Source organism: Alligator mississippiensis, chromosome 3, assembly GCF_030867095.1.
Source record: "Alligator mississippiensis isolate rAllMis1 chromosome 3, rAllMis1, whole genome shotgun sequence".
NCBI lineage: Eukaryota > Metazoa > Chordata > Crocodylia > Alligatoridae > Alligator > Alligator mississippiensis.
Window position 1 is genome coordinate 287836493 of NC_081826.1, and position 26585 is coordinate 287863077.

General features: G+C 45.8%; 1 protein-coding gene across 1 annotated transcript in view; it reads left to right on the forward strand.

The window, feature by feature from the left end:
- Positions 1-404: 404 nt before the first annotated feature.
- Positions 405-26585, forward strand: part of MEX3C (mex-3 RNA binding family member C) — a 27499-nt gene continuing 1318 nt past the window's right edge. Inside the window, exons 1-2 of the mRNA XM_014594104.3 lie at positions 405-979; positions 24738-26585. The exon at positions 24738-26585 is cut by the window's right edge and continues 1318 nt beyond it. Of these exons, the coding sequence (XP_014449590.2) occupies positions 484-979; positions 24738-25963 (1722 nt within the window). The 5' untranslated portion in view covers positions 405-483 and the 3' untranslated portion in view covers positions 25964-26585. The remainder of the gene's footprint in view (positions 980-24737) is intronic.

Sequence of the window (26585 nt, forward strand, 5' to 3'; positions counted from 1 at the left end):
CAGGTGACACCAAGCAGAGGACAGGATCACCTGGGGACAGGAGCGCACCCTGGGGCCACGCGGGACTTTTAACACGTGGATGGGAGACACGGGGCGAGGCCCACCACACACACTACAAGCCCCTTTAGTAACAAGGGCCGGCGATGACGTGTTACTGACTCATAATGAACACAACGGGGCCAGCAGCGGAGGTCGGAGGTCAAAACCAGCGCGCCAAGGCGAGCCGGGGGCGGGGCCCGGGGCCACCTGAGGCCGGGGGGCGGGGCAGGGCGGGACGTGATGGGGGCGTCACAAAGCGTTGGCCCCGCCCCCCGGCACCGGCTGCGGCGGCCAATGGCGCGCGGCGGAGGGGGCGGGGCGTTGGCTGGCGCTGGCGGCGGCGATGGAACAAAGGAGGCGGCGCTGAGGCGCGGGCCGCGCGCGCTGCCGGCCATGGAGGAGGCGCTGCCCCGCTAGGCCCCGCCAGGCCGGCCCGGCCAGGCCATGCCGAGCGGCGCCGCCGCCGACCCGGAGCAGCAGCAGCCGCCGCCGCTGCTGCTGCCGCCGCCGCCCGACGCCCTGCTGCTGAGGCAGCGCCTGGCCGGCCTGGGCCTGCGCGACGCGGCGGGCGGCGGCGGCGGCGGGCCGGAGCTGGAGGGGGCGGAGGAGGAGGAGCCGGCGGCGGCCGAGGAGGAGGAGGACGACGAGGACGAGGCGGCGGCGCGGCTGCTGCTGCTCCCCGCCGCGTCCTCCTCGGCGCCGCCGGCGCTGCTGGGCCCCGCGCTGCTGCCGGGCGAGGCGCGGTACGGCCCGGACGAGCCCCCGGGCATGATGGCGGCGATGCTGGCCCACGCCTACGGCGGCGGCGGCGGGCTGGGCGCGGGGGCGGCGGGCCTGGGCGGCGAGCAGGCGGCGCTGCTGCGGAGGAAGAGCGTCAACACCACGGAGTGCGTCCCCGTGCCCAGCTCCGAGCATGTGGCCGAGATCGTGGGCCGCCAGGGTGAGTCCGGCCCCCGGCGCGCGGCTGGGCCCGACCCGCTGGCAGCCGCGGCCCGAAGGGGAGCCTCCTTCCTCCCTCTTCCCTTCCAGCCAGCGGGGTAAACTCCAGCTCCTCTCCCTCCTGTCTGCGGAGACCCTGCGGGGCGGGGACGGGGGTGGCGGGGACGGGGATGGCTTGAGACCACTCGTGACCTGGCCTCCGTGGGAGGAAGGAAACGCCGGCCGGCTTGTCCCTGTCTTGGTGGGGCCGAGTGGTTCGGCGGCGGTGGGCTTCGTCCCCGTGTCGCGGGCGTGTTTTGTCCGGTCAGCGTCTTCGTGTTGGGGCGGGCGAGGGGCAACGAGCCCACCGAGGAAGGGAGGATTTACATCCCTTGCTCGTGGGCTGGCTCGACGTAAGGGTTTGTTGCTCTCCCACCCGAGGTGTTGCTTACTGTCAAGTTTTTTTCTCCTCTTGTTCGGGGTTTTAGAAGACGTCTCAAAAAACTGGAGCTCTTGGTTCCAAATGGATACCTTTTTATTAGACCAGCAGGGAAACAGCAAGAAAAATGTCCTTTTCTGCAAGCTTTTTGGGATCCAAGTCCCTTCATCGGGCTCTGGGGGAAGTATTGATGGTCAAAAGTCCCCAGAGGTAGGAAATAAACTTCGTTTTTGCACAGAGGGAGCTGAAGATGTAAGGCTGTCTCGTCTCCCCTCCTGTCTGGGGTTTTGTGTGTTTTAAAAAAAAAAAAAAAAATCGTGTTTTCACAGTAAAGCCATGCCTGTGACATCATGAATTAATTATTGGCACTTTCTTGTGGTGCTATGATGGAAGAAAAAGATCAGTCACTGATAACATGCTTTCATAGACAGATGTTTCTGCTAAGTGGAAAGGGTTGCTTCAATTTAAAATCTCTTGAGTGTTTAGGATGTGATGGTCAAAACCGGCACTCGTCATTACAAGTTACAGTAAGTGACCTGAAGTGCTCATCACTCTCAATTCCTTGTGTTAACTTGCTTTTGCAAGAGTTAATGCAAGGGTGTAGGGTCAAGGCAGATGGTGAGTTAGAACCATAGACAATATAGTGTTCCTTCAAAACAAAACAATGTTAATTTTATTCTTTTTTTTAACAAACAGGGAGCTAACAAGGTACATGCTACATGCACTTCCTTTGTGTAGCTTATTTTTTCTCCATCTTTTCTCTATTTAGACTATAAACTGTTGGGGACAATGATAAATGACTGAAGTGACCATTCACCCAGATGAAGCTCCAAGCTGTTTACAGACTGCCTGGCAGCGTACCCCTTGATTCCCATTTGCAGTAGGGAGCTGTTTACTTGGGAACTAAACCCCCTTCTGTAAATGGTGTCCTTGAGAACAGTAAATCACTTATGTTTAAAAGAGGAAATTCTTTTCCAAGAATTAGCTTCGAGTGACTAAAGGCTTGTTCCTGTGTCATGGAACAACTTAATTGCAAAGTATAGTTGTATTCTTTGTTTAAAAATATGTAGAAATTAGATGTTGAAGACACAGTAGACTATGAAGTCGATTTTTCACCAGTTAAGGGTTGTTCCTGTAGCATATTATTCTTCAGTACTTTTGAGTCATTTAAAAATGAGACAATGGAGTTTGCATGAAAGTAGATTCATTGTTCCTGAAGAGCTCATCTGCTCCTTCTGCTTTTATTCCTTGTCTGATGTCATACTGTTTAGTTTGTGATAAACTATTTACTTGCTGTGAAGCAGCTCATGTCATAAAGAGAATTATGGCCTCAGAAGAGGAATAAGCAGGAGCAGAGAAAACTCGGTAATAAAAATCCTGTGTTCTGTTACTTGCAGTTGTTTTGCTTCTTTTAAGGAGGCTCTGCAAATCGCCTTTAAAGGAAGAGTGTATTTAGAGAGCTAAAAAATGTTTTTATAGAAGTGTATAGTTACAAAAAATCTTAAGGACATCTTAAAAATACCTATTACTATCCTAGGATCTCTGTACACTCACTGGGGCTGTCACTGAGTGCTCTCCACCACGTGTTACACTGGAGAATCTGGATGTTGTAATGCCTGCCTGCCTCGCCTTCCACATAAACACTTCAGAGGTGTAAACATGATGTCAGCAATAGTGCAACTGCATGTGTCCAGAGCAAGAATCACCACGGTTGCATTTGGCACTGGCCACTCCAACATTGTTGTAAGCAGAAAAGTGAGGGTGTTGCAACTGCACTGTTGCATCCTGAACATCTGGTTGCTTTTTTTGTTTTGAACGAATGCAGTTTTGTATATCGCTTCCCTGTTCTGTGAAGCACTCTTCTTTCTTAATATAAGAACTATTTTGATTCCCATACTCACTTTTGTCTTATGACATATAAAAAAGGACCCAAAATGCATTTTCCGAACACTGCTTCTGATTGTGCATTACCCCTGAAGTATCACAAGCATCAAGTCTGATCTGTTTAGTTTCTGAAGAATTGTTGTCTAAAGAGCTTGTGTATTGTGAGGCTGAGCCCTTAACTGCAGGAGTAAAGGTGACTGGAATTTAGCAAAGATGCTCTTTATCCAGGATCAGTTTTTAATGCTGGGGGAAACTTCAAGGCATCACTGATTTGTGCAAGGCAGCACAAAAAAAGAACACGCTAACTTCCCAAACCTAGGTCATCTTTAACCTTAAAAAAAATGCAAGAATTTTTGATGGTGATATTTTTTGAGGGGTGTGCATGCATGTATTCAGTGGGTTTATGCTTACCTTGATGTGCCGCTTGGAAGTTGCTACTGTGCTGTTTTCTTGTGTAGATAAGGCTCCATTGCTGATTGCTGCTTCCGTGATATAACACTTTACTTCTCAGATCTAATCTCTCCCTGCTGGGAACATTCACATCACATTACAGTGCTTATAGCAGGATGAGCCATCTGTTTAAATAAGCCTACTTTTTCTTTTTTTAAAATTGTGTCTGTGTGTGTGAATGGCTTCTCTGAACTGAAAACTCTTGTTGATACTAGATCTCAAATATTCTCTGTGCTGTCTTGCCTTTCAGAAATCAGGCTGGAAGCAGTGTTCTTTGTAAAACAGCACAAATTTTATTCTTTGTCATATTTGAAAAGTCTCAAAGGTAAACAGCACAGGAAGGAGTGGTCAGGCATGTGAATAGGAGTCCAGAGGATGGGATTCTGTTTATGACACTGTACAGAGAGCCCAAAGGGCCCTGTCTATCTGAGCACACTTTGCATTTTCCTGCAGAGGCCTTTTGATCACTGGCAGCAGGGATGATCAGTCTTAGTTACTGACTTGCTGGCTGGCTTGACAAAAGTAACTGGTCCAAGATCTCATAATTAGTTGAGCTATAGCCATGAAAACTGTCAGGCCTTGCAGACCATCTTCACTAGAGGGCTGAGCATTGCTAACAGCAGTGGGGAATTTTGTGCTGTTTTGTTGTTTTTTTTATTAACTGGCCTAGGATACCTAGGACTAAAATGAGGTGCTGAGCTAGAAGGAGGTTTCTACTCAGAATTATATAAAACAGAAGGAAGACTTGTCTCCAGTAGACTGTTTGTGCCTCCTAAAATATTGTTCTCTTCCAGACTTTCTCTAGAGAAGGGTTAGATGACATGGTGGCTAAAATGCTGGCTGCCATTAGAGCTGTATCTACGCTAGGAAGACGTCTTGTGTTAAAATGAATTGGTAAACAATCTTGTACTTTGTATGACAGGAATGGTTTTAAAAAATGTCGTCTCATTTGAGCTTTGATCCCACTGAAAAACTTTAAGGATGTGGGGAGGGACAGAAGTCTGCTGTAGAAAAATCTTTCAAATCCCTGGGTGTTAACTACGATTAACCAGTACTCTTTTCAACATGACTGTACTTGCCCTTGCCACAAGCAAAATTAGCTAGCATGCTTTAATACCATGCACTTTCCAAATCTAGGGAAAGAGACTCCATCCTTGCTATCATTTGTACAACTGCAGTAGAGAAACATTTGGGGGGGGAGGAGGGATTTAGTCAAGGTAACTGTGATGTTACAAGGTCCATTGAGACTCGTAGAAACCTATCCTATTAAATGGCTGCATCAGAACTCAAGGCAGAAGCCTGCTGGTCTCTCGGCCCTTGAGGCAAGAAAGGATATTACCACTTTCTTTTCCTGTATACCCAAAAAAAGAAAATGAACATTTTGCATAGAACAAACTTATAACTTGAAATGTTTTCAAAATTCTGATAATTAGTTCAGAGTCATGTTTCTCTGGATGATGGGGGAGTGGAGGGTGTGCGGGTGCTCCTACCCCACCAAGTATCAAGCTCCTACCACATTCAGAACTTCGTTATAGAAATGCCTCGCTGTATACCAAGCAGGGTGTTATTGTTGCAAGTGTATGTATTCCTGCTTACAGGATATGGACGGGGTAAGACTAGCTGAATGAGTCTAATCTGGGTACTGGTGTCTAAAAATCCACAACTTACGGAAGATCTACCTCTTAGCAGTAAGCCTTGTGTGTTCATTTCAGTCATACAAACGTCTCGGCCTGTGTATCAGCTGGTCACCCCATAGAATGATGGACTCGGATCTGTTTTCTAAACCTTTGTTTGACTAATTTGTGTGAATGAAAACAACTCGTCTGTCTGAAACAGTAGCTTCAGTTCAGGATTTCCTGCTTGTCTGTTGCAAGTTACTTAATATCCTCACCAATAGCTTGTTATAAAACATCAAATCTTGTTTCCTTCATCCTGGTTAGATTTGGTGCATAAGGCTGTTTTTGAAAAGTTGAAGCACTTTATTTTCTGATAGGGTTACCATATTTCCAGTTTCAAAAAGGAGGATGCCTGTCGGCAGGGGGGTAATATGATTGTGGGAGGGAGCAGCAGTATGCCCATGCCCTACCACAGCCTTCCCAGTGCCCCTCACTCCTGACCTGCAACCCCTGTTCCCCCTAGCCCTGCAAGCATCACCTGGATGCCCTGCCCCTGTGAGCACAGGCATCTGCATGGCCTGGCCACACAGCTCCCTGCTGCCCCTCCCCAGCTCTCCCTTCCCCTGCTAGAGGACCAAATGGCTCCCCTGCCTTGCTGAAGCTGGGGAAAAATTCAGTGCTAAGCAAAGCAAAATCTCAAATCCCAGACATTTGTTGACATTTTAAAAAGCCACCTGGATGGAGATGGGAGGACCCAAAAAGAGGATGCGTCCGGAAAAAGCCAGACATGGTAACCCTGTTTTCTGAGATTGACAGTATTCATGCTGCTGAAGTTAGTTTTTGGCAAACTTCTGACCCATTCCTAAAGTGTAAGGAACTGATGGCCAGGTGGTCTGTCCTACTGGTTAGACCACTGGGGAAGGGCAAGAGCCAAACCACTGCCCCTGTCAGGGGCAGGAATCGGGGACCAAGTTACTGGATCCAATAAGAAATCCAGAGGCAGAGCCCCAAAACATAGACTGGGTCAAGTTTGGGGAGTTAGATGCTGAGATACCAAGGGAATTGGCAATCGGGTCTCATGGTAGAGGTGATATCTCTCATTAGACCAAAAAGATTTTTGCAAAAAAAATTCTTTAATTGCAAGTGTTTGGGCACAAACATCCTCCAAGGGGGCATTCAGGGGCAGGGTCTGAGTCACCTGCCAAGTCAAGGTTTCCGTGGCAGAGACTGAAATACCAGATCTAAGGGGAAATCGGAAAGCCAGATTCCAGGAACAGAGCCAGGCTGGGGGGCAGGAACTAGGAAACCAGGAGTACCAGATCAGAGGCTTGCCAAAGCAGACCTTCAGCAGGAACTGTTGGCTGGCTTGGAGTCTGTTGCTACAGCTAGCACTAAATGGGTAAGTTGCTGTCCCAGTAGCAGATCAGGAGGCTGGGACAGTGGCCAAATGGAGTTGTTATTTGGGTCGGGGCTGCCAGTCCAAGCCCCAGGCAGGTGTGACTCACTAGGTAGTTAGGTCATGCTGGGCTGCCTGTTTGGACCCCTCGCATAAGTTGTTTGATGGACTGTACAGTTTGCCAAAGGGATTTGCAGCTTATGCTGTGTAGAGACCCAACTGATGTTGCAAAGTTTTTCACAGGGCTACAAGGACTCCCTTAAATGTTGCAAATCCCATTAGGGATTTAGATGCTGCCTTTATTTGGTTTGTGGTGTCTTGTGTCCTTCCCACCTAATTTACAGAAGTCTTTGGCCTTGTTATATACAGTCTATCAAATGCTAGGTAACTTTCATGTATCTGAACACCAGCGTTAAATACCCAGACACAATGAGAGGGTAGTTGGGGAAAGCCAGAACATAAACATAAAACTGGAGATTCAAGATTAATATTTCTTGCCTTTTAACGTTTCCCTCTTTTAAACTGTTGTGTCCTACGAGGATGTTTTAAATTGCTGACATGGGTTGACGTGCACTTCCAGACTGCATTGGACTGATTGGGCCTGTTTGTAAAGCCAGTAGAACTAGGGAGGTGTTGCTCCCATCTCTGCCCTTTGTATATACCACAGAAGAGCTGCTAGATGCTGCAGTCTTAAAGGATCATCAAGATCTCCGATGGTTCTTCCTTTAGAATATTTTGTAACAAATTTCTGGGTGCGGGGGGGGGAAGAGACTGAAGGGTCAGAAAAATCACCCCAGAGCTTGATTTTAAGTTTCAGGCATTTTGAAGGAGTTCCAGCTTTTCTCAAATATCTGGATAGACATGATATTTAATTCTTTTCTTGTTTTGACCCAAAACATAACCACACATACCCATAGACTTACTTTTCCTCAAGACACATCTGCTTGAATACTCTCCATCTCTGACAGCAATGATTTGAGCCATGGCTGGAGGTCCACATACAGCCCTATATTCCCCTTGGGGGGGGTTAGCTGAAGTTTTTTTTATTTTACATTAATTATCAAGTGACAATCTGTTGCGTTTTGTATTAAATTCATAGGCTGGCACTCTGTGACAATTGGGCTTCTGCTATGTAGCATTTGTACAGGTCCTAGCCCAGGGGTGAGCAAAATGTGGCCCTCCAGGCCATTCTATCCGGCCTGCAGGGCCCCTAAAAAGTTTAGTGAATTAATATTTTATCTGCCCCAGCTGCCTGTCAGGCAGCCCTCAATGGCTTGCCAAAACTCAGTAAGCGGCCCTCCACCCAAAATAATTGCCCGCCTCTGTCCTAGGCGATGACTAGCTGTCTTGCATACCATGATAATCAATACAAGATGCTGCCTTCCACCTTTCCTAATGGACAGGATTTGTTCACCAAGCTATTGTCGTCTTCGGCATAGGGAGGATCTTGCATAGTTGCTGGAAGAGAGTTTTCTACCGGACTTGCAGGTTGTTTCAGTCTGTAAGTTTTAATATATTAATAACTTAATTTGGACTTGTACCTACTCCAAATAACCTTTTAAAGGAGCTAGCATGTACTCTTGGGCAAAGGCATTTCTTCTGGAAGAGCCATACAGGGACATTTTCACAAACTGTCGTCTTATCTCAATGAGTGTTAGAAGCTAATGGAGCAGATGGTTGCCTACATAGATGATGCATCTTTAATAAAAACTCATCTCAAGATAGTAAGCTTGATTACCAGCAAAAATCACTCCACAGATGCATAGACTGTTCCTCTGCTTGTCTTAAAGCTGCTATTAAATGTTCATAGTGAGTTCATTTCGGTACTCCCTTACATCTGTAATGATTACAATAATTAAGATCTTGGTTCACCAGAAGCTGACAGTTGAGGGATGTCAGTGTGTGTGAGAGACCAAATTCCCCTTCACCTATTGTGGAACTGAAAGTTGTGAAGTGTAGACTCTGAAATTTCTTGTTGCTTGATCAATACTGCATTGTTCAAATGTTAATCACTGGACAGCACTGCAGCTGTATATTAAATCAACAACAAAAAAGAGATGCTTTACTCCCTGGAAGTCTAGGAAGAAAGGTTGAAGCTGAAACATTTTTAATGAGGTCCTCTCTCTACCCTGGCTTCCATCCTGGTTCAGAGTTGTTGCTTGCTGTCTAAATCATGAAATGCATTTAATTGTTAATTTAAATGTTGTGTGAAATACCAAAAAAATCTGCTTCAGTCTAGCAAACTATCTACACTAAGTTTTACATTTGCAAGAAGAGAAAACATTTTCTTGTGAAATACGTATCATAGGGTTGGAAGGGGCCTCGAGGCTTATTTAGTCCAATCCCCATATGATTGTAGGATTTGCTGTTTTTAAACCATATAGGCAGATGCCCATGTATCCTATTCTTGAATATCCCTATGGGGAGGAGATTCAGAAATCTTTCTGGTCAGCTTGTTGCATTGTCTTCCTGTGATCCTTACAGTTACGCAGCTTTTCCTGATAGTTTTATCTAAATCTACTTTACTACAGTTTAAACCCAGCTGTTGCAGGTCCACATGAAGCAAGGAGTGTGGGGTACCAGGACCCATCCATCTCTGCCAGAGCCCAGGCTCCCTGACTGCAGCGTGGTGTAGAGAGAAACCCCTTACTGCCAAAGCCCAGGTCATCTGAGTCTGATCACAGGGTGATGCATGGAGAGCCCCTCCCCCTGCCACTGAATGCCACCAAAGCCAGCCCTGGCTCGGGGGGCTGTAGGGTGCTGACCCATGGGATACTTTACTGAACTGGGCCTAACTGGTGCCAAACACAGTGGTGCTGTAGCAGTGTTGTTTTTTTTCCTTGCTTCTCCTAATGCAACCTAAAATTGCATTTGCTCTTTTGCAACAGCATTACACTGCTGACTCATGTTGGGATTGTGATCCACTGTAATCCCCGGCTCCTTCTCGGCAGCGTTACTGCCAAGGCAATTATCCCCCATTCTGTACTTGTGCATTTGGTTTGGGGTTTTTTCCTGCTTATGTGCATCTTATGTTTATCTTTGAATTTCTTTTTGTCATCTCTATCCCAGTTCTCCAATTTAACAAGATCCCTTTTGATTTTAATCCTATCCTCCAATGCACTTGTAAGCCCTTCCAGTTTTGGGTTGCCTGCAAAGTTCGATCAACATACATGCTGCATACATCAGTTATTAAAAGATGTCAAACATCCGTGGACTCAGAAAAGGCCCCTTTGAAACCTGCATCTCCTGCCACTCAACTCCTTGAATAATTAACTGTCTGTTTGTGGTTATTCAGGTATGTATCAACCTAATGGAATCTATGTGGCCCAGACAACTCCAGCTTATTTAAGAGAATGGCATGTGGGACTGTTTAAAATCTTTTATAATGAGTGTGCGTTGAATTCTGTCTAGGTGCTCAGTTACCTTCATAACCTTTCTATTGTTGGGGAGTGTTAAAACTATTCCCATTTTACAAACAAGGAACTGAGTCGCAAGATAAAGGACTTGGTTGAAGTCACGCAGGAAGTCTGGCGCAGCAGAGAAGTTTTACTTCGTGTCCTTGCTTAGTGTCTGCATAACCCACCTCCCTCTGAACCGAACCAGTATTTATTTGGTGTTCTTGCCTAAACTTGTTCTCATTTGGAAAAATGGGCTTTCATTCCCTAGACACCAGGAGGTTATTTAAGCATATCATTGGGGTTCTTAAAACTATTTAATATTTAGTTTTTTTTCTCTCCTATGTGCCATACATTTTATGCTTAAATATTTTGCATGGTGCCTTCAGAAATTCATCTCAAGAACCGTAGGAGGTGTGATCCTACATGATGCTGAGTGCTTTCAGCTGTCGCTGAAACCAGTAAGCAAGTAAGCCCTTTTATCCATTACTTGTGCTGCTAGCCTTCAACTGAGGTCGGGATTCCCTGTCATAGGTGCTGTACATAATAAGAAAAAGCTTATACCTGGGCATCAGATCTCTTTAAAAAAAAAAAAAAAAATAAGCAAAAAAAATAATTGGATAAGAACTGTTTTGCAAGATGTATTTTTGGCTCATAGCTGAATGGTCACATGTGGTAAACACAGCATAGCTTCTTTGCATTCATAAGTACTGAAAGATATAGCCATAGCAAAAGAGTGGGCATTCATTCTTTATAGAAGAAATGAGTAAGCATGCCTAAATTATAATGCAAGTGTTGTAAATAGCTATGTATAAAATGACTCATGGGGAAATGTTCCACAGTTCAGTGCAGGGATTTGGTAACTGCAGTGTAACTAAATGTTTTTGATTGCAGTGGAAACTTAATGAGGGGGTCAGGAAGAGGTAAGGAAGAACATCTTCATTATAAACTCATTTCAGTTTTTTTAGAATGAAAGACTTAACTTTCCTTCTCTCCTTTGGAATAACCATCCAGAGTCTGTGGGTAGAGCTACGTTTTCCTAAACGTACCATTCAAGACTTTACTCCCTGTTGCATCACTCACTATTAAGAAGTAATCATATCTTTAAGTTCCAGCTAAAGATGAGGCATTTCCTGTGAAAATCAGTTTTCTGGTGTATATAAACTAGGCTTTCTCTGTTGCTTTGAAAAGTAAGCAGAGCCTCTCTCCTTGCCATTCTTTGCACTAGAGATCTCTGCGTTTTGATTCTGTGCACTTGGAAATTAACTAATTGAGAACCTAGTGTGTAGTTCACAATGGCTCACTGATTTTTATCATCTTTTTCTTATGTAGCTACTAGGGTTGTGCGAAGCTTCGGTCCCTGGTTTGATTCAGCCTGACTCGGTGGATGAATCTCCAGATCAAATCAGAGGACCCTTTAATCGCTCCAAATCTAATCGGAACCCTCTGAATCAATTCGGAGAGATTCGCAAAGATTTGAACATAGACGCAGCTTTAAATGTTTTTTCTACATACCTCTAGGTGCCAAGCAGCTCGTGAGTGCTGCGATGCTGGGGTGCATGTAGTGTCCCACAGGAGCATGGGGCTTCCTGGCACACTCAGCCGCAAACCCAGAAGTGGACCAAAAGCACTTCTGGGTTTGCTGGGGAGTGCACAGGGGGACCCCCCCCCCATGCCCCCTCTCCTCAGCTGACAACTAGTGCCTCCTGGGTCTGGAGGGGCACCCAGGGTCCCCCTGCAGCCGATTGCTGAGGGGGACACGAGAAGGGGTGGGGGGCATGCGCTCCCCAGCAGACCTGGAAGTGGACCAGAACTACTTCCAGTCCTCTTCTGGGCTCACTGCTGAGCATGTGGAGGGCCCCCCCCGCACTCGTGTGAGACACTCCATCCACCCCAGCATTGCAGCATTCAGAAGCAGCACTGGTATCTTGAGATATGTAGAAAAACTTTTTTAAAGCTGTGTCTGCATTCAAATCACTGATTCTCCAAATCGGCATCGAACCTTCAGATCTGGATTCAGCCGAATTGAATCGGGGGACAGTGATCCAAATCAACTAATCAAATTGCTGTCCCTGATTCAGGCCGAATCCAAATTGAATAGGGACTTCTTTGTACACCCCTAGTAGCTACCTAACCAAAAATTAGGGATGTGAAGAGTTAAGTGTTTAACCAACAAGTATATTTATACCGGTAATACATTACCTCGGTTAACGGTTAGCATGGGGCATAGTCCAGCGGGGAAGAGAAGCAACGCGGTGCCTTGGGAACAGAAAGAGGGCAAGAGGGAGGGGAAGGGGTACAGTGTGCTCCCTCCCAGTGTGCTGGCAGGGAGCACCAGGCTGGGAAAGCCCCTCATCTGCTGCTGCCCTCTGGTTTCACTGGGGCTGTGTTGTCTGTCTGGGCTTGCCTCCACTTTCTCCTCCCCCTTTCCTTTCCCTCCAAAAGCCCCAGAAGCAGCTCCCAAGAGCAGCTGTCTGAGCAGGTCTGTGCATGGCTCCCTCACTGTACCCAGCAGGCTGCTGCAGCTCCTTCCCTGTGGCGGTACCATCCTAGGGCTCCACGCCCCTTGGCTAGGATGAGATGTGTTATCGGGTAAGCGTTTAACCCCCTTTAATTATACTGGTTTAAACAGATAATTATTTTTTTTTTAACAATATTCAGATCCCTACCAGGAATCTTAGCTTGCCAGTAGACAGAACCAGGTAGTGTAAAAGGGAAACTTGGATAAGCTAATGAGGCAGGCAGAGAGCCATTCCTTCAAGTGTAAGAGGGAAGTTGATGGTCCAAGTCTTGTTTTCCTTTTGTCTTGTGACTGTCTGATGCTTTTCACCAGTGATGTGCAATTTACTGTGGGAAGCTCAATTTCAGGATCTTGGGTTGACAGTGCAATCCAGTCAAGACACAAGAGACTGGTATTCGAGTTGCAACCAGATCTTATCCTGTTCTTTGGGAGGATGCCAGTCTATCTGCCACTAAAACGAACAGACATCTTTCACTCCTTCACCATGGGTCAAGGGGTGATGCAAATTGATTACTTTATTCGTTGTTAGTTTGTTTTTTTTTTTTTAAAACCTAAATGAAATTAGCAACCTATATCAACATTTAATCTTTACTATAATAACATAATTTATATTTAAGTGATGTTTTAATTGTATGTGTCTTGCTACCACCCAAGTCAAACCACTAAATGTTGGCAATCACTGGCAAACTACTGGAACCAGAATCAGTTGAAGTGCAAAACCAGCTTTTTGACAGCAGTTTCCTCTTCTGCAAACAGAGAATATCTTCTTTTTCACTACTTCCATAGTGACTAACTTCACTGAAAGCTGAAAACCTGGGTGTTGAAAGCATTCTCTTGCAGTCTCTGAAGAAAAATGAGGTGTGGAAAGGACAAGATCTGTTTACTTCTAAAATACTGAAGGACAGTGTGACCAGGAACGGGAACCAAATTAGTGAATTGAATTAACTAAACAAGTTTATCTTCAAAATTGCTTTTGCATGGAAAGCTGGTTTACTGAACTCTTATAGTGCTTCTTTTATGCACTTCAGGCTCATTTCCATCCAAGTATAGCTTTCATCAAATAAACAAGTAAAAAAGTTTATTACAATGTATGTCCATTCACAACTTTCTAAAATAATAATGAATGGAACAGCTAGGAATCTGAATGTGTATTAAGCTGTACAAGTGCTAACCAAGAAGAGATGCAATGAACTTATTCAGACAAAAAAAAAAAAAAGGGTGAGAGGGAGGCTTCAATTTTGTTCCAAGCAATAAGAATTAATTTTCCTGTAGGAAAATAAAGCACAAAATGGAACAAGACCCTAAAACTGATAGCTTCAATTTTGAGGATTTCTACTTGGTGATCTAGGTTCAGTCTACCCTGGTCTGGGAAACATGATCACTGTAACCGGGTCTGGGTATCTCGACTGCACTCCCAAGGGCAGATCCTTGAGCTGACACCTTTGCCGGCAGTGAGATCCCTGCTGTCTCCTAGCATCCACCTGGTTCTGAGAGCCCCAGTTATGCCCTTCAGGGAACAATGAGCTTGTAAAGCAAGGGCACAAAACTTTAGCAAGAATTCCTTTTATACATTTTATTCTTAAAACACAAACTTAGAGGTTTGTGGAAACTCCTGAATGAATACAGCCCTTGTGTCCTCATCACCTCTGTGGGCATGTCCGAATGAGTGTTTATGTGCAGTTTGTGGCATCTCAGAAACGTTTTGAGATGCCACAGGCTGCACGTAGTACATGTGCAACTGTTTGCTGCACTGCAGATTTGCAGCACAGTGCCAAAATTGGACACCGGGAACTCCCAGTATCACAAAGCCACAAAAAAAGTCTGGCGCATGCTTCTGGAGCAACTGGAGGCTGGGTCCTTCAGGGAGATGCTCTGGCTGCTGACCAAAGCATCTCCACTGCTTTAGGTGGCCCCTGGTCCTCCAGCATGTTGGGAGCTGGGAGGAGCAGGGAAACAGCAGTTTCCCTGAAGCGGGGCATTTTGCCCCACAGCAAACCCCACATGTAGGAGTCTGCTCAGTAGCAAAAAGCAGCGGCACAAATTTGTCCTGCCCCTGCATGTGGGGACATGCCCTGTGAGTCCATGAGGTGTGGCAGTCTTCTGTGCTTGGTATGCTGGAAGAGCATTCCTCTTTTAGGCTCTGGCACTTCCTACCATTACACTTCTCCATCTGGCATTTCCTGTCTTGCCCCCCCCCTCCCCTCCCCCACCCCCGGTTCCATGGCCTCAGGGCAGATGTTCATTTAACATTGGGATCCCAGAGGTAACAAATCCACTGAGAGAGACCTGCGTACAATGGTTGATCCTGATTACTCTGCCCCCATTTAAGTATAATCTGTCCATAAACTACTGAGTTATTGCTACAGAAGTGACCATAAAAGTTTACATTCAAAACTGATGCAGTAATACCTGGCATTTGTCAAATAAAAATGGGATTTGTACATTGACAAACAGTCTGCGTAACTGTCTCTAAATGAAGAAATACTATTTTACGTCAGTAGTCTTAAGTAAGGGTGAAAAAGTTTATAATTTTTTCCCCCCCCACTCCAAATAAAATAAAGACTGAGAGTCCATTACATCTGGAATGCCTGAGCAGATCCAGAAGCTGGAGTCTGGTGTCTCTTCCGTATGCTGAAGATTGATTGGGGGCTCTTGACTTTAAAGGATGCTTGTTTCCACTGGGATCATAAATCAGAATGGTCTGCTAGGTGACTAGAAGGGCAGCCAATATCTATGCAAGCTGCTCCCACTTGGACGTCTCGCAGCTGTAGGAGTAATAAGTCCTGTAACAAAACGCTGATCTCTTACATGTTAGGCAGTACATAAAATGCTTAACTTTCTAACTGCTTGTCTGGCAGCTGTGGCCTTAGCAAGGAAAGTGAGCAGGCTGCAGGCACTGGCTGGCCCTGTCTTTCATATGTTCCCTGCAGGAACAGAGAACCTTTAAATGGAGCCCACTTTGAATCAAAGGGTACGTTCTCCTGTAGATAGAAACATCAACTTTCCAGGCTTCTCCAAACCATGTGTTATCTAGGGAGATTATAGTACACTGGTTTTCTACCCTTTTTCATTTGCAGAGCCCTAAAAAATTTCAAATGGAGGTGTTGACCTGTTTGGAAATCTTGAATGGAGGTGCAGACCCCTTTGAGTTGTGAGTGTGGATATTCATGTACTTTGGATCATAGTCATCTTTCACAGACCCCAGGGGTCCATGGACCACAAGTTGAAAACCACTGCTGTAGTACCAAAACTTGACATTAAGTGGCTAAGATCCTACTTAAATATGGTGAAACACTCTCTACTTCTAGGTTTTGATGAGAAAATGGACTTTCCTTTCATTTTAACTGAGCATACAAGCACTAATTCAACTTACTTTGGTAAAAAAAAAAAAAAAAAATTCCCTCTTGAGGCAGAGAGCTTCCACATCAGCACCTGGAATATCTCCCCCATGAGAAATGTTCATTCTTGTGAGTGAGACTCTGTGTGCTTCTGTATTGGGGGGGGGGGGGGGCATGGCATTTGGCATTTACTTGCTGCATGACTCCTCCCAATCATGGAGCTTTGCAAGTGCCATGTAAACTAAGCCAGACTAGTACGTTGAGCACCTTGCTTCACAGCTAGCTTGAGCTGCAGGGGCAAAACTGTCTGTTCATGGGGAAACCCCGGACTCCCTCCCAACCTGGCATTTAACCTTCCCCATTGCAACCTGCCTGCCTGGCATCCCATTTTTTAGCATCAGACTTGGAGCTGAGGAGACAGCTGCAAGGCTGAACATCTGTACTGTTCAGTGTCCCAGAGAGACTTCCACCACTTGTCCATACCTTCAGGGTCCTGCCCAAGGTTGTTCTGGGCAGGACTCTGCTGCCTTGACATAAGGATGTCCAAGAACCAACCTTGTATAACATGTTGACTGAAATCTATAGGCATGCCACTTGGTGCTCCCTTTGTGCTCTTGCTGAGTACTAGTGTCCTGACCACGAATCTCATTTTGATACTAGTTTTGGGAGGTAATTCTGTAGTTTCCATCTATGCCATGCTTCTGGGTTAGTAGCTGGGTTTCTTATCATCCACAAGTGATACTGTGCAGAGACTGGACAGGGGAGAAAGTGATCTTTGGATGGATTGCCTCTGCAGGTCTATCTTCTTTTTCCTACTTTCGGCAAAACAATTTGGAGTTGCTTTCAGTCAGATTGACAAGGATAATTTAGGTGGCTCGATCCTCATAGATTTCCAGGGGATGTTAAGCACCTCTGTAGGTATGAATCTCTTAATTTAGGGGTAGGAAGAAACTGAGGGGGGCTTAGGAGCTGCAGTTTGACTACTCAGGGTGTACAAGAATGACCTTACATTGTTACTGTTAGAAATGGCTCCACATTCATGCATGTCAACATGAGTCTCGAGCGGTGACTCTTAACCCAGGTCCCAGGGCACCCTGACTTGGTGTCCAACAGATCCTTTCAAGGGTTCGAGAAGGTGTGAGGGGAGAATGCAGTTTCAGGCTTGTCCTGGTCTGAATGATCCCCCCCCCCCGCCCCTCCCTCCCACACTGCCCAGCCCGTTTTGCATATTTGTAAAGCACTGTAATAACATACGTTTGTTTTTTGAAATTGGATGCCACTCAATTCACAAGTTATTGAGGGCTGTCTTGGGGTCAGGGAGGGGTCCCTCCAGTTCAAAAAGTTGAGAACCTCTGCTCTAGAGGCATTCTTCTTAGTTACCATTAACACCTTTTCATGGTCACTAAGTGCGACCTATTCAATATGTGTTGGGGGTTTCCTTGCCAAAATTTGGCGTGTAAAGCTTGGTTTAATGGATTTTCTTACCTTATGTCAAGGTTCACTAGTTGAGTTGGCCTTTTTTTTTTACTGATGGCTCATTTAAAAAAAAAAAAAGCCATGTTAACCTATACTGATCTGATCACTGATATGCAGCCCCATGGTGTGGAGAGCAGTGTCTGGCTGGTAAGTCTGTTGTGGGGGAAGGGTCATGGGGGTGAGGGACACAAGGCCTCCCATGGTAAGGGAGAGAGTGTGGCTGGGCCAGGGGCAGGCTCTGCACAGTCAGGACAGAGCTGCAAGTGGCTTGTCCAGGTGGTGTGGGGGGTGGCTCCTGCTGCTGCATGCACCCTGGGAGGGCATGGGAGGCATGTCCCCCCAGATCTGTGTGTAGGGCAAGGGTGGGCTCCCACTGTGGGCTGGGGCCAGGGTGGCGCTAGGGTCTTCCCAGCAGAGGGCTGGGCTGGGCTGCGCTTGGGGAAGGTGGCAGCAGCAGCACTGGGAGGGGGATGACAGGGGGAGCTGCAGCCACCCCAAAAATTCACCATTGCCACCCCATGTAACTTCCGCTCCCAGCACTGCAGCCACCCACCCAAGTACAGCCTCAGCCCAGCCCCACCACCAGGAAGAGCCCGGCATTTCCCCTGACCCCAGCCTGCACGCAGATCTGGGGGCCCAGCCCGCCCCCTCCCCATGCTCTCCCAGGGTGCGTGCGGCAGCAGGAGGCCCCACGCACCCTCCAGACAAGTCACAACTCCATTCCGCTCCCTGGCCGGACAGCCCCTGCCCCAGTCCCACTCCCTCCTACCCTCCCTCACTGGGGGGCTTTGATCTGCATCCCCCGCATGCCCTTTCCCTTCCCCTACAACAGACTTACCAGCCAGACCTAGTTGCTGTCCACACTGCTGGGCTGTGCTGACTGCCTGTGCTGTGCTGTGGATGCACTCATGCATGCGGCATTTATCGGCCACATTATTGGGGTACTAGAACTGGTCCTAGGGGGTATGTGCAGGTGGGCATGTCCAGCCATGTGCCGCTCCCACTCGGCCATGCACTAACCCCCACCCTTTCCGCTCCACATTCGGCCATGTGCTAGCCACCCCCCACCCCCTTGTTTGACCACGTGCTAGTCCCCCATTCCCTGCCCCAGTCAATGTTTGGCATCCAGGGGTACTTGGACTAAAAAATGTTGAAAACCCCTGGTTTAAATAATTACCTATTTGAGCACTTCTAATGATACCAGTTAAGCGGTTAACCAATAACACTGCGCATGTGGGACAGGTTCCCTGTGCCTTTCCCCCTATTCCCTGTAGAGCTTCCTGTGAAGGGAAGCCAGGCACTGTCGTACCCCTTCCCTACATGGCGGCGGCAGCAGCATCTCCCTGCACCTTCCCATGCTGCAGCCCAGGTGGGGACTAGCCTCACATACTTGCTTGTTCTCCTGTCCGCATTGCTATTCACACGGATGTGGGGGGAGTCTGCCTCGCGCTGCTCAAGCCTGGCTGCCATCTGGGCTATGCTGCCACCCCCGGCAAAGGGCTGGAGGGAAACGGGCTGGCTCTGACCTGCCAGGACCAGCTGCAACATTGCAGGGGGCTTCCACCACACACCATGGGGTAGCAGCACGGGCAAGGTGTTTTCCCAGCCCACTGTAGCTGCTGGCACGTGGCTGCCCAGGTCCAGCTGCACCAGGGTAGGGGTGGGGAGGCACAAGCAGAGTCTCTTGCTGTGACCAACAGGCAGGGTTTCTTTTTGATTGCTCACTCCATCTTTACAGATTACAGAAAAAGGCAGTCGATTGGTGACTTTAAGATGTACTTGCTACCTTATGCTCCTGCCATGATACACAAATAAAACCATTGCAGCTTTAACCTTGCTTCATTCCGGTTTTATGTGTACTGGGAGTTAGCTCATTTCTATTGCTACAGGAGCAGAGAGGTAACAGGTGCAGCAGACAGTTGCCAGTGCACTCCACATGGCCGCAACCATCACCTCCTGCTTTGGGGCCGTGAGGTTACTTCTGTTCAGAGCCAAGAATTGCATTTGAAAGCAGGGGCAGATCAAGGGGCAGGGGGCAGCAATGCAGACAGCCCCCTTGCTTCCACTGCCATCACTGACTTCACCAATGCAAGTGCAGAGCAAGCCCCAGAGCCCCCCCTGGGCTCAGGTGGGACAACAGCAGGGACATGCAGACACCTGCTCCTGGTGGGGGTGGGGGACAGGAAGCAGATGCTGAAAGGAGGAGCCTTCACACTGCTGCTACTGCTATCCCTGACTGCACAGCAGCAGTCTTTCCCTCCCATCTCCCATCCCAGCATTTTTTGACAGCCATGGGACAGCAGCTGTGCTTTGCCCTCATCCTTCTGTGATCTGAAGGGTGGTGTGCCCCTCCCCCAGTGAATCGTAGATCCACCTGTGTCTGAAAGCATTGCATCTTATCAGACTTTTTTCCTTCTTTTAAGCTCTTGAACATAAAAGACTTCCAGATCAAGAGTACCATATCCTTGTAGCGCTTAAGGAAAGAAACCAGGTTCCAGAAATGCCATGGACCAGCTTTCATTTGCTTGAAGTGTGGTTGTTGGGTGTTCTTCTGTGTTGGTGTATAAATTATCCTTGTGTCGACAATACAAGTCAGATGCATAGCTGTTTGAGTGTTGTGCAAGGACTGGTCGATCTCTTACTTATCAAATTAAATCTTATCCAATACAGTGCTTGATTTGCCTGTATAACAGATGTAAGCAAACAGTAACACTCGCATCTGTTATTTTTGTCCTATAACCCGCCCCTGAATGACGCACATTTATCTTTTCGAAGGTCTCGTGAAGGGAGAAGATCTTAATTTGAGTGAGTATCTGAATAGCAGCAGCTTGAGAGCAAATCAGGGTCTGTTTCTGAGCCTCCTGCCAACCCCACACACCTAAAGAGGCCCATAGACTAGCCTATGCACTGGTCCGATCCAGCATACAAGGTCTGGGGCCACACGGCCTCATCCAGCATGGCCTGTCTGGGGCTGTGCAGCATGTGGCCTGATCTGGCTTGACTAGTCCAGGGCTGCGTGGCACAGGTCTGGAAATTTGGTGGGGAAAGGAAGGAGGGGGAATGAGTCATGGCAGCATTAATTGCCGTGGCTCCCAGCAATTAATGCTGCTGCTGCCCCCACTACAGTTCTGGGACCAGTGAGGATGCCTTTTTCTCTCATAATGTGCAGCCTGATTTTTCACCTGCTGCTTTTGTGGGAAAAGGTACACGTTATAAGTGAGAAAATATGCAGGGTGGATAACTTTTTTTTTTTTTAATTTAAAAAAAAATGGATTTTTTTTTTTTAATCAGACTTTCTAATATTTTTTTAAAGATGCTTTTTAAAAAAAATATATAAAGATAGTTTTAATGTAAGATATGTTAAAGTTCAAAGATATCATGGAATAGGGGTTTTAACTTCTGACTCTATACTATTTGAGACTATTCATGTAACTTTTTTAGAAAACATTTATAAACAGATAACAACAGACTGTGGACTATGTTATGGGCCCAATCTTATGGGCTTCCCAGAGGCTTCTTTATAGATTAGTGAAGATTAAAGAAAGCCACTCTATCCAATGGGACATAGTGCTTGGAGCTGATCTTAGAGCTTTCTCTCTGAAGCCAGTTTGTAAATGTTTGCGGGTATTGTTCTGTCATCTTTGGGGCATTAAGGCAGTTTGAGGCTTGTGCTTTCTAAGCAGGTGACTCATTGCTGAGAAGAGAGCTGCGCCAGTATGGTATCAATACCCGGTTCTGAAAGGTGACAGGCTCTAAGAAAGCTTTTTTCCCTACGAAGTGTATTGGGAATGAAGCTTAGTAAAAGTACACTTAGGAGTTTTCAGCTGACGTGATTTGTGAGACACTGGGCACGCAGGCATTTGGTGTTAGCCATGGAAAATCCGTTGTGGGAGCAAGATTTACTCAAGTTGGTAATACATGGTATTCAGCAGGCTCGAAACTGCCATTTTTAATTAAAAAATCTTCTGAATGCACTCTAAAAAATGTGAAGGCTTTTTAAAATATTCATGTTTCATAACTCCCTGTGCAATAAGACTGAGCCTAGACTTCAGTTATCCACGTGGGCATCAATTACTTTTATTTTCTTCATTCCATCAGAGGCTACAACTTCATTTTGGGATGTTCATATAAATTGGGCTTTCCTGTGTTGAAAGAAGGAACATATTGGGGCTTGTGGGCAGCTGGTTAATCCCCAGAGGCAAATTCCAAGCAGCTTTGCCAACATAAGACCGTTGTAGTGGCACCAAAACAGAGGGTAGGCTGAAGTACTAATACAGATGGGGAAAGCCCATAACTACAGCATTGAGGAAGAAAAGAAAATTACCCAATTTGGGGCACGTCTCATGTTCTCAATAGTGAGAGAGAGAGAGAGTGGCTCTTCACACTAATTCATACAGCTTTCATAAGGTTTTGGATACCCAGCTTCTCTTCTGGTCTTTTCATCTGCTGGTGTGAGGTTATCCTACAAGAAGGACTTAAATATTAACAACTTCCACTTGTCCTGATCCCATTTTTCCTGCCTGAAACATGTTTGCTTGTAAAGCAAATGAAAATCATGCCAGTTTTCATATAAGATTGCTTATAAAGACTGGCACTTCTGAAAGCTGCCTCCTGTGGTATGTCTAGAACAGCAGATGTAAAAGCCTCCTTGAAAATGGATTTGCTGCAGATGCTTTTAAGGGGCATTGTAGCAAGGGAGAGTAGATGGCCCCTCACCAGTTTTCACCCAGCCTAGTTGGGCCTTCGCCTCTCCCTCTGTTCATTTGCCTGTCCCTGGGCTTCTGTACTTCCCTGGGATCTGTAGAGTTATGGGGGTAATAAACTCTCCCATCTGCTGCTCCAGCAGTTAAAGGCTTTTGGCTCAGGCTGCCTGTCCTTTGTGTAGGGATCCCTGGAAGGAAGAAAGTCTTCTGTTTCCTAAACTCAAAGCAGCATTAATTAGGTTGCAGTTTTACTGGTGGAAACACCTGTACAGCCTCAGGCAGACCACGACAGAGCTTCCTTGGAGAAGTATGCCTGACGTCCCCATGGTAGCAGTGGAGAACTACAGGCTATTTCTCTCATTTGTATTGATCACTTATGCTGACTTGGAGACAAATGAGCATGTCCACAAAGTACTATTGACTACACAAAGTAAACTGGAAGAAGGAGCTCTTTTTTTGTTTTCACTTGTAATCATCTGAAGTGTTTCAAGAAATATTAGTGATTAACATTTTTTTTAGACAGTTTGGGGCTTTTAAAACAAATCCCCTTTCTAAAATGTTACTGGTTGAAATAAGCAGACAAGGTTCTTTGGGTGAATCTGATATCTTTTATAGATACCGGATTCACCCAACGAACCTTATCTGCCTATGTCCTTAGACCGTCACAGCTATAACCTGCACCCCTGTAACTGGTTGAAATATTCTTTTTTGGTAAGCATTCAGTCATTGACGTTAGGTTTGAGCTGCTTAAACAAATTCTTGCCAGCACAGTCAGGTTAGCTATTCTCTTTTTGAGTCTGTGATGTATAGCAAGTTGCTTGCGTGTGCAACATGATAAAAAAGATTGCATATTTTAGGAAGGGAGTTTCCTGCCGTTATGTTCTAGTAAACTTTTTTAAGAGTAAAATTTTGGCTTTGCAGTATGATACTTTTATGTAAATATACTTTGAGATTTTCAAGCCCACACAAGTAGGTTAAGATTATGCCACATTATATGTTATGGGAACTGACAGGCTTAGTTGAGTGGACAGTTCTTTTTCCAGCGTGTAATCAAATGAGATGAGATAAAGCACAAATTATATCAAAAGTTGTTGATGGGAAGGATTCTGGATTGATGTTTCAGTAAATCTCACTTTGAGGATGTTGCAGGAGCTTACCTCAAGCTGTTCATTTAGTGCATGCACTTCCCTAAAGTTTCTCCCTGTTTGACTTGCCTTAACTGAACACTTCTCAGAAAAAAGGGAAGGGGGTCAGTGAAATGTTGGTTAATGTGCGTGTGCATGCGTGCCTCTTTCTCTTTGCAAGGATTTAGATGTTCAGCAAGCATCCAGAAACTAATGAACCCCAGAAGTGTGTAGACATCTAATTTCTAAGGCACCCATAAATGTATTCAGTACCATACACTCATGGTTGACATCTTGCACCTGATTTTTTTTTTTTCCCCTTCTCTACCAGTAGGGCAGTTATCTAAGGTTGGTTGTACACTAGCTGTTTAAAAAAAAATTCTGTTTATAGGAGCTCCAGCAAGAGTCAAAGCTACAAATGGCTGCTAGTATATTGGGCACCATTACCTAATCTTTCCGAGAGCAGGTCTATTTGACATGGCAATAAAAGGCTATCTCTACCAGGTTGGCCAGCCTGCAGCACTGGTGCCACAAGTGGCACAGATGGCCTGTGTGTGTGGCACATGGCAGATTGAGGGAGGGGCCAAGCAACACAGTGGCTGAAAGCAGAGCAGCAACTTGGTGGGGGAGAACAAGGCAGATGAGGTAAGGGAAAGAGATCTGAGTGGCACTTGGGCAGTTTGTGGGGCTAACGGTACAAATATTCCCACTACTGCTGTCACCAGTGCAGCTCAACCTGTTAGTGACATGGTAGATTTGTCAAAGCAGCTGATACAGAAAGGGCTAAAAGGAGTCGACTTGAACACTTGAGTACCAACAGTTCACCTTTGCTCCCTACACCGTAGGGGACCTAGAACCTGGTTGCAAGTAGATCCTTAGCCTACAATAAAGAAACTGAATTTCTTTTCATTTACTTTGACACCTAATAGATCACTTTTGTCAGTCGGGTTGATGTTCCATAAAATTCATTTTGTTACTTTGTCATGTGCAAACATGGAAAATTATATTGCTTCACTTATAACTTGTCAGCATCTCTGGGGGGTATAGTTCCACATTCCTCTGTGAGAAATGCTAGGAAAGTCTTTTCATTCGTTTAAAAAAGGCCTCATACTAAAGGCAAGATGGCCTGGAAAGCATTGTCCTCAGCGATTTGTTGTCATACTGTATAATGTAAGAGGATTTTTTTTTTTTTTTATAAGGACTTCCTTAATCAGTTGAATGATTCTGTTGCAGTATGTGCAAATGTCACCTTTTAGAAATGAAAGATTGATGTGAAAATAACCAAGCTAAGTAGTTTTTGCTTTCACTAACTTGACTTGTGGAGAAAAGAGGCTTCTGGTTTCACCCACAGCAGAACTTTAAAATAAGGGACTTTTTCTAATTTTTGAAAACCACAAGGAAAATCTTAATTAAATTTCCATTTCTTTCTTCTCCACAGGTTGCAAAATAAAAGCACTAAGGGCCAAGACAAATACTTATATTAAGACCCCTGTTCGTGGAGAAGAACCCATTTTTGTTGTCACTGGACGAAAAGAGGATGTAGCCATGGCCAAAAGGGAAATTCTCTCAGCTGCTGAACACTTCTCCATGATCAGAGCATCACGCAACAAAAACGGTCCTGCCTTGGGAGGGTTACCATGTACTCCCAATTTGCCAGGTCAAACCACAGTTCAAGTCAGGGTGCCTTACCGTGTAGTAGGGCTAGTGGTTGGACCCAAAGGAGCTACAATCAAAAGAATTCAGCAGCAAACACACACATACATAGTTACTCCCAGCAGAGACAAGGAGCCTGTCTTCGAGGTTACAGGCATGCCTGAAAATGTGGATCGTGCACGTGAAGAAATAGAAATGCATATTGCCATGCGTACTGGAAACTACATTGAGCTGAACGAAGAGAACGATTTCCATTACAACGGTACAGATGTCAGTTTTGAAGGAGGCACACTTGGATCTGCTTGGCTTACTTCCAATCCCGTCCCTCCTAGCCGCACCAGAATGATTTCTAATTACAGAAATGACAGCTCCAGCTCCTTAGGAAGTGGCTCTACAGATTCTTATTTTGGAAGCAATAGATTGGCTGACTTCAGCCCAACAAGCCCATTCAGCACAGGAAACTTTTGGTTTGGAGAAACATTGCCGCCTGTGGGGACAGAAGATCTTGCAGTTGATTCTCCTGCATATGACTCTTTACCAACACCTTCCCAAACTATCTGGACTCCTTTTGAACCAGTAAACCCACTCTCTGGCTTCGGTGGTGATCCTACTGGTAACATGAAGACTCAGCGTCGAGGAAGTCAGCCATCCACTCCTCGTCTGTCACCTACATTTCCCGAAACTCTGGAACACCCACTTGGTAGGAGATTAAGAAATGACCCACCCGGTACAGGCAACCAGGCTGGCCTTCCTATATACATCCCTGCTTTTTCTAATGGTACCAACAGCTACTCCTCTTCCAATGGTGGTTCCACATCCAGCTCACCTCCTGAGTCGAGACGAAAGCACGACTGTGTGATATGCTTTGAGAATGAAGTTATTGCTGCCCTAGTTCCATGTGGCCACAATCTCTTTTGCATGGAATGTGCCAACAAGATCTGTGAAAAAGAAACGCCATCATGTCCAGTTTGCCAGACAGCTGTTACTCAGGCAATCCAAATTCACTCTTAAATATATATAGATATTATATATGGACTTTTTAAATTCTCAAAGGCATGGGTGTAGTGGTACCCACTAGTAAACTTCCTAATGAATTCTGACTGTTGGGCTTTCTTGGGATTAGGCTAAAGTTGTTAATAAATTTATACTTTCTAAAGGCTGCTATGGTAACACTAAACCTAGGTGGTCTCTGTCCAGTTTGGTTTAAACAGATGGCATGTTTAGCAGAGATACATCAGGTATAAGGTTAAGGCACAGTAGGGGGAAGTTTAGATCAATTGTATAACGAGGAAAACAGATGAATTTTTAGAGGCTTTCTCAGTGATCTGTATTAAATGTTGGTAACTTCTATGTCTGGAGGCAATGAACCCCATAGCCCAAGCATAGAAATACTAGTCTGCTGTGGAGGGTTTGTGGCATTATTGATGTATCAAACACACTTCCAATGCTGCCTTCTTTACACTGCCAGTTTTGAAAAACAGGTTTGGGGGGTTTTGTTGCTGTTTCTGTTAGGTTGGTTTGGTTTTTTTTACTTTACAACAACTTATGCCTAATTCCTCAGCATTTGCAAATAGTTTTTAAAGCATAATTTGATTTATTGGAATGGGTAAGGTTGTTGGCAGTTTTAAATGGA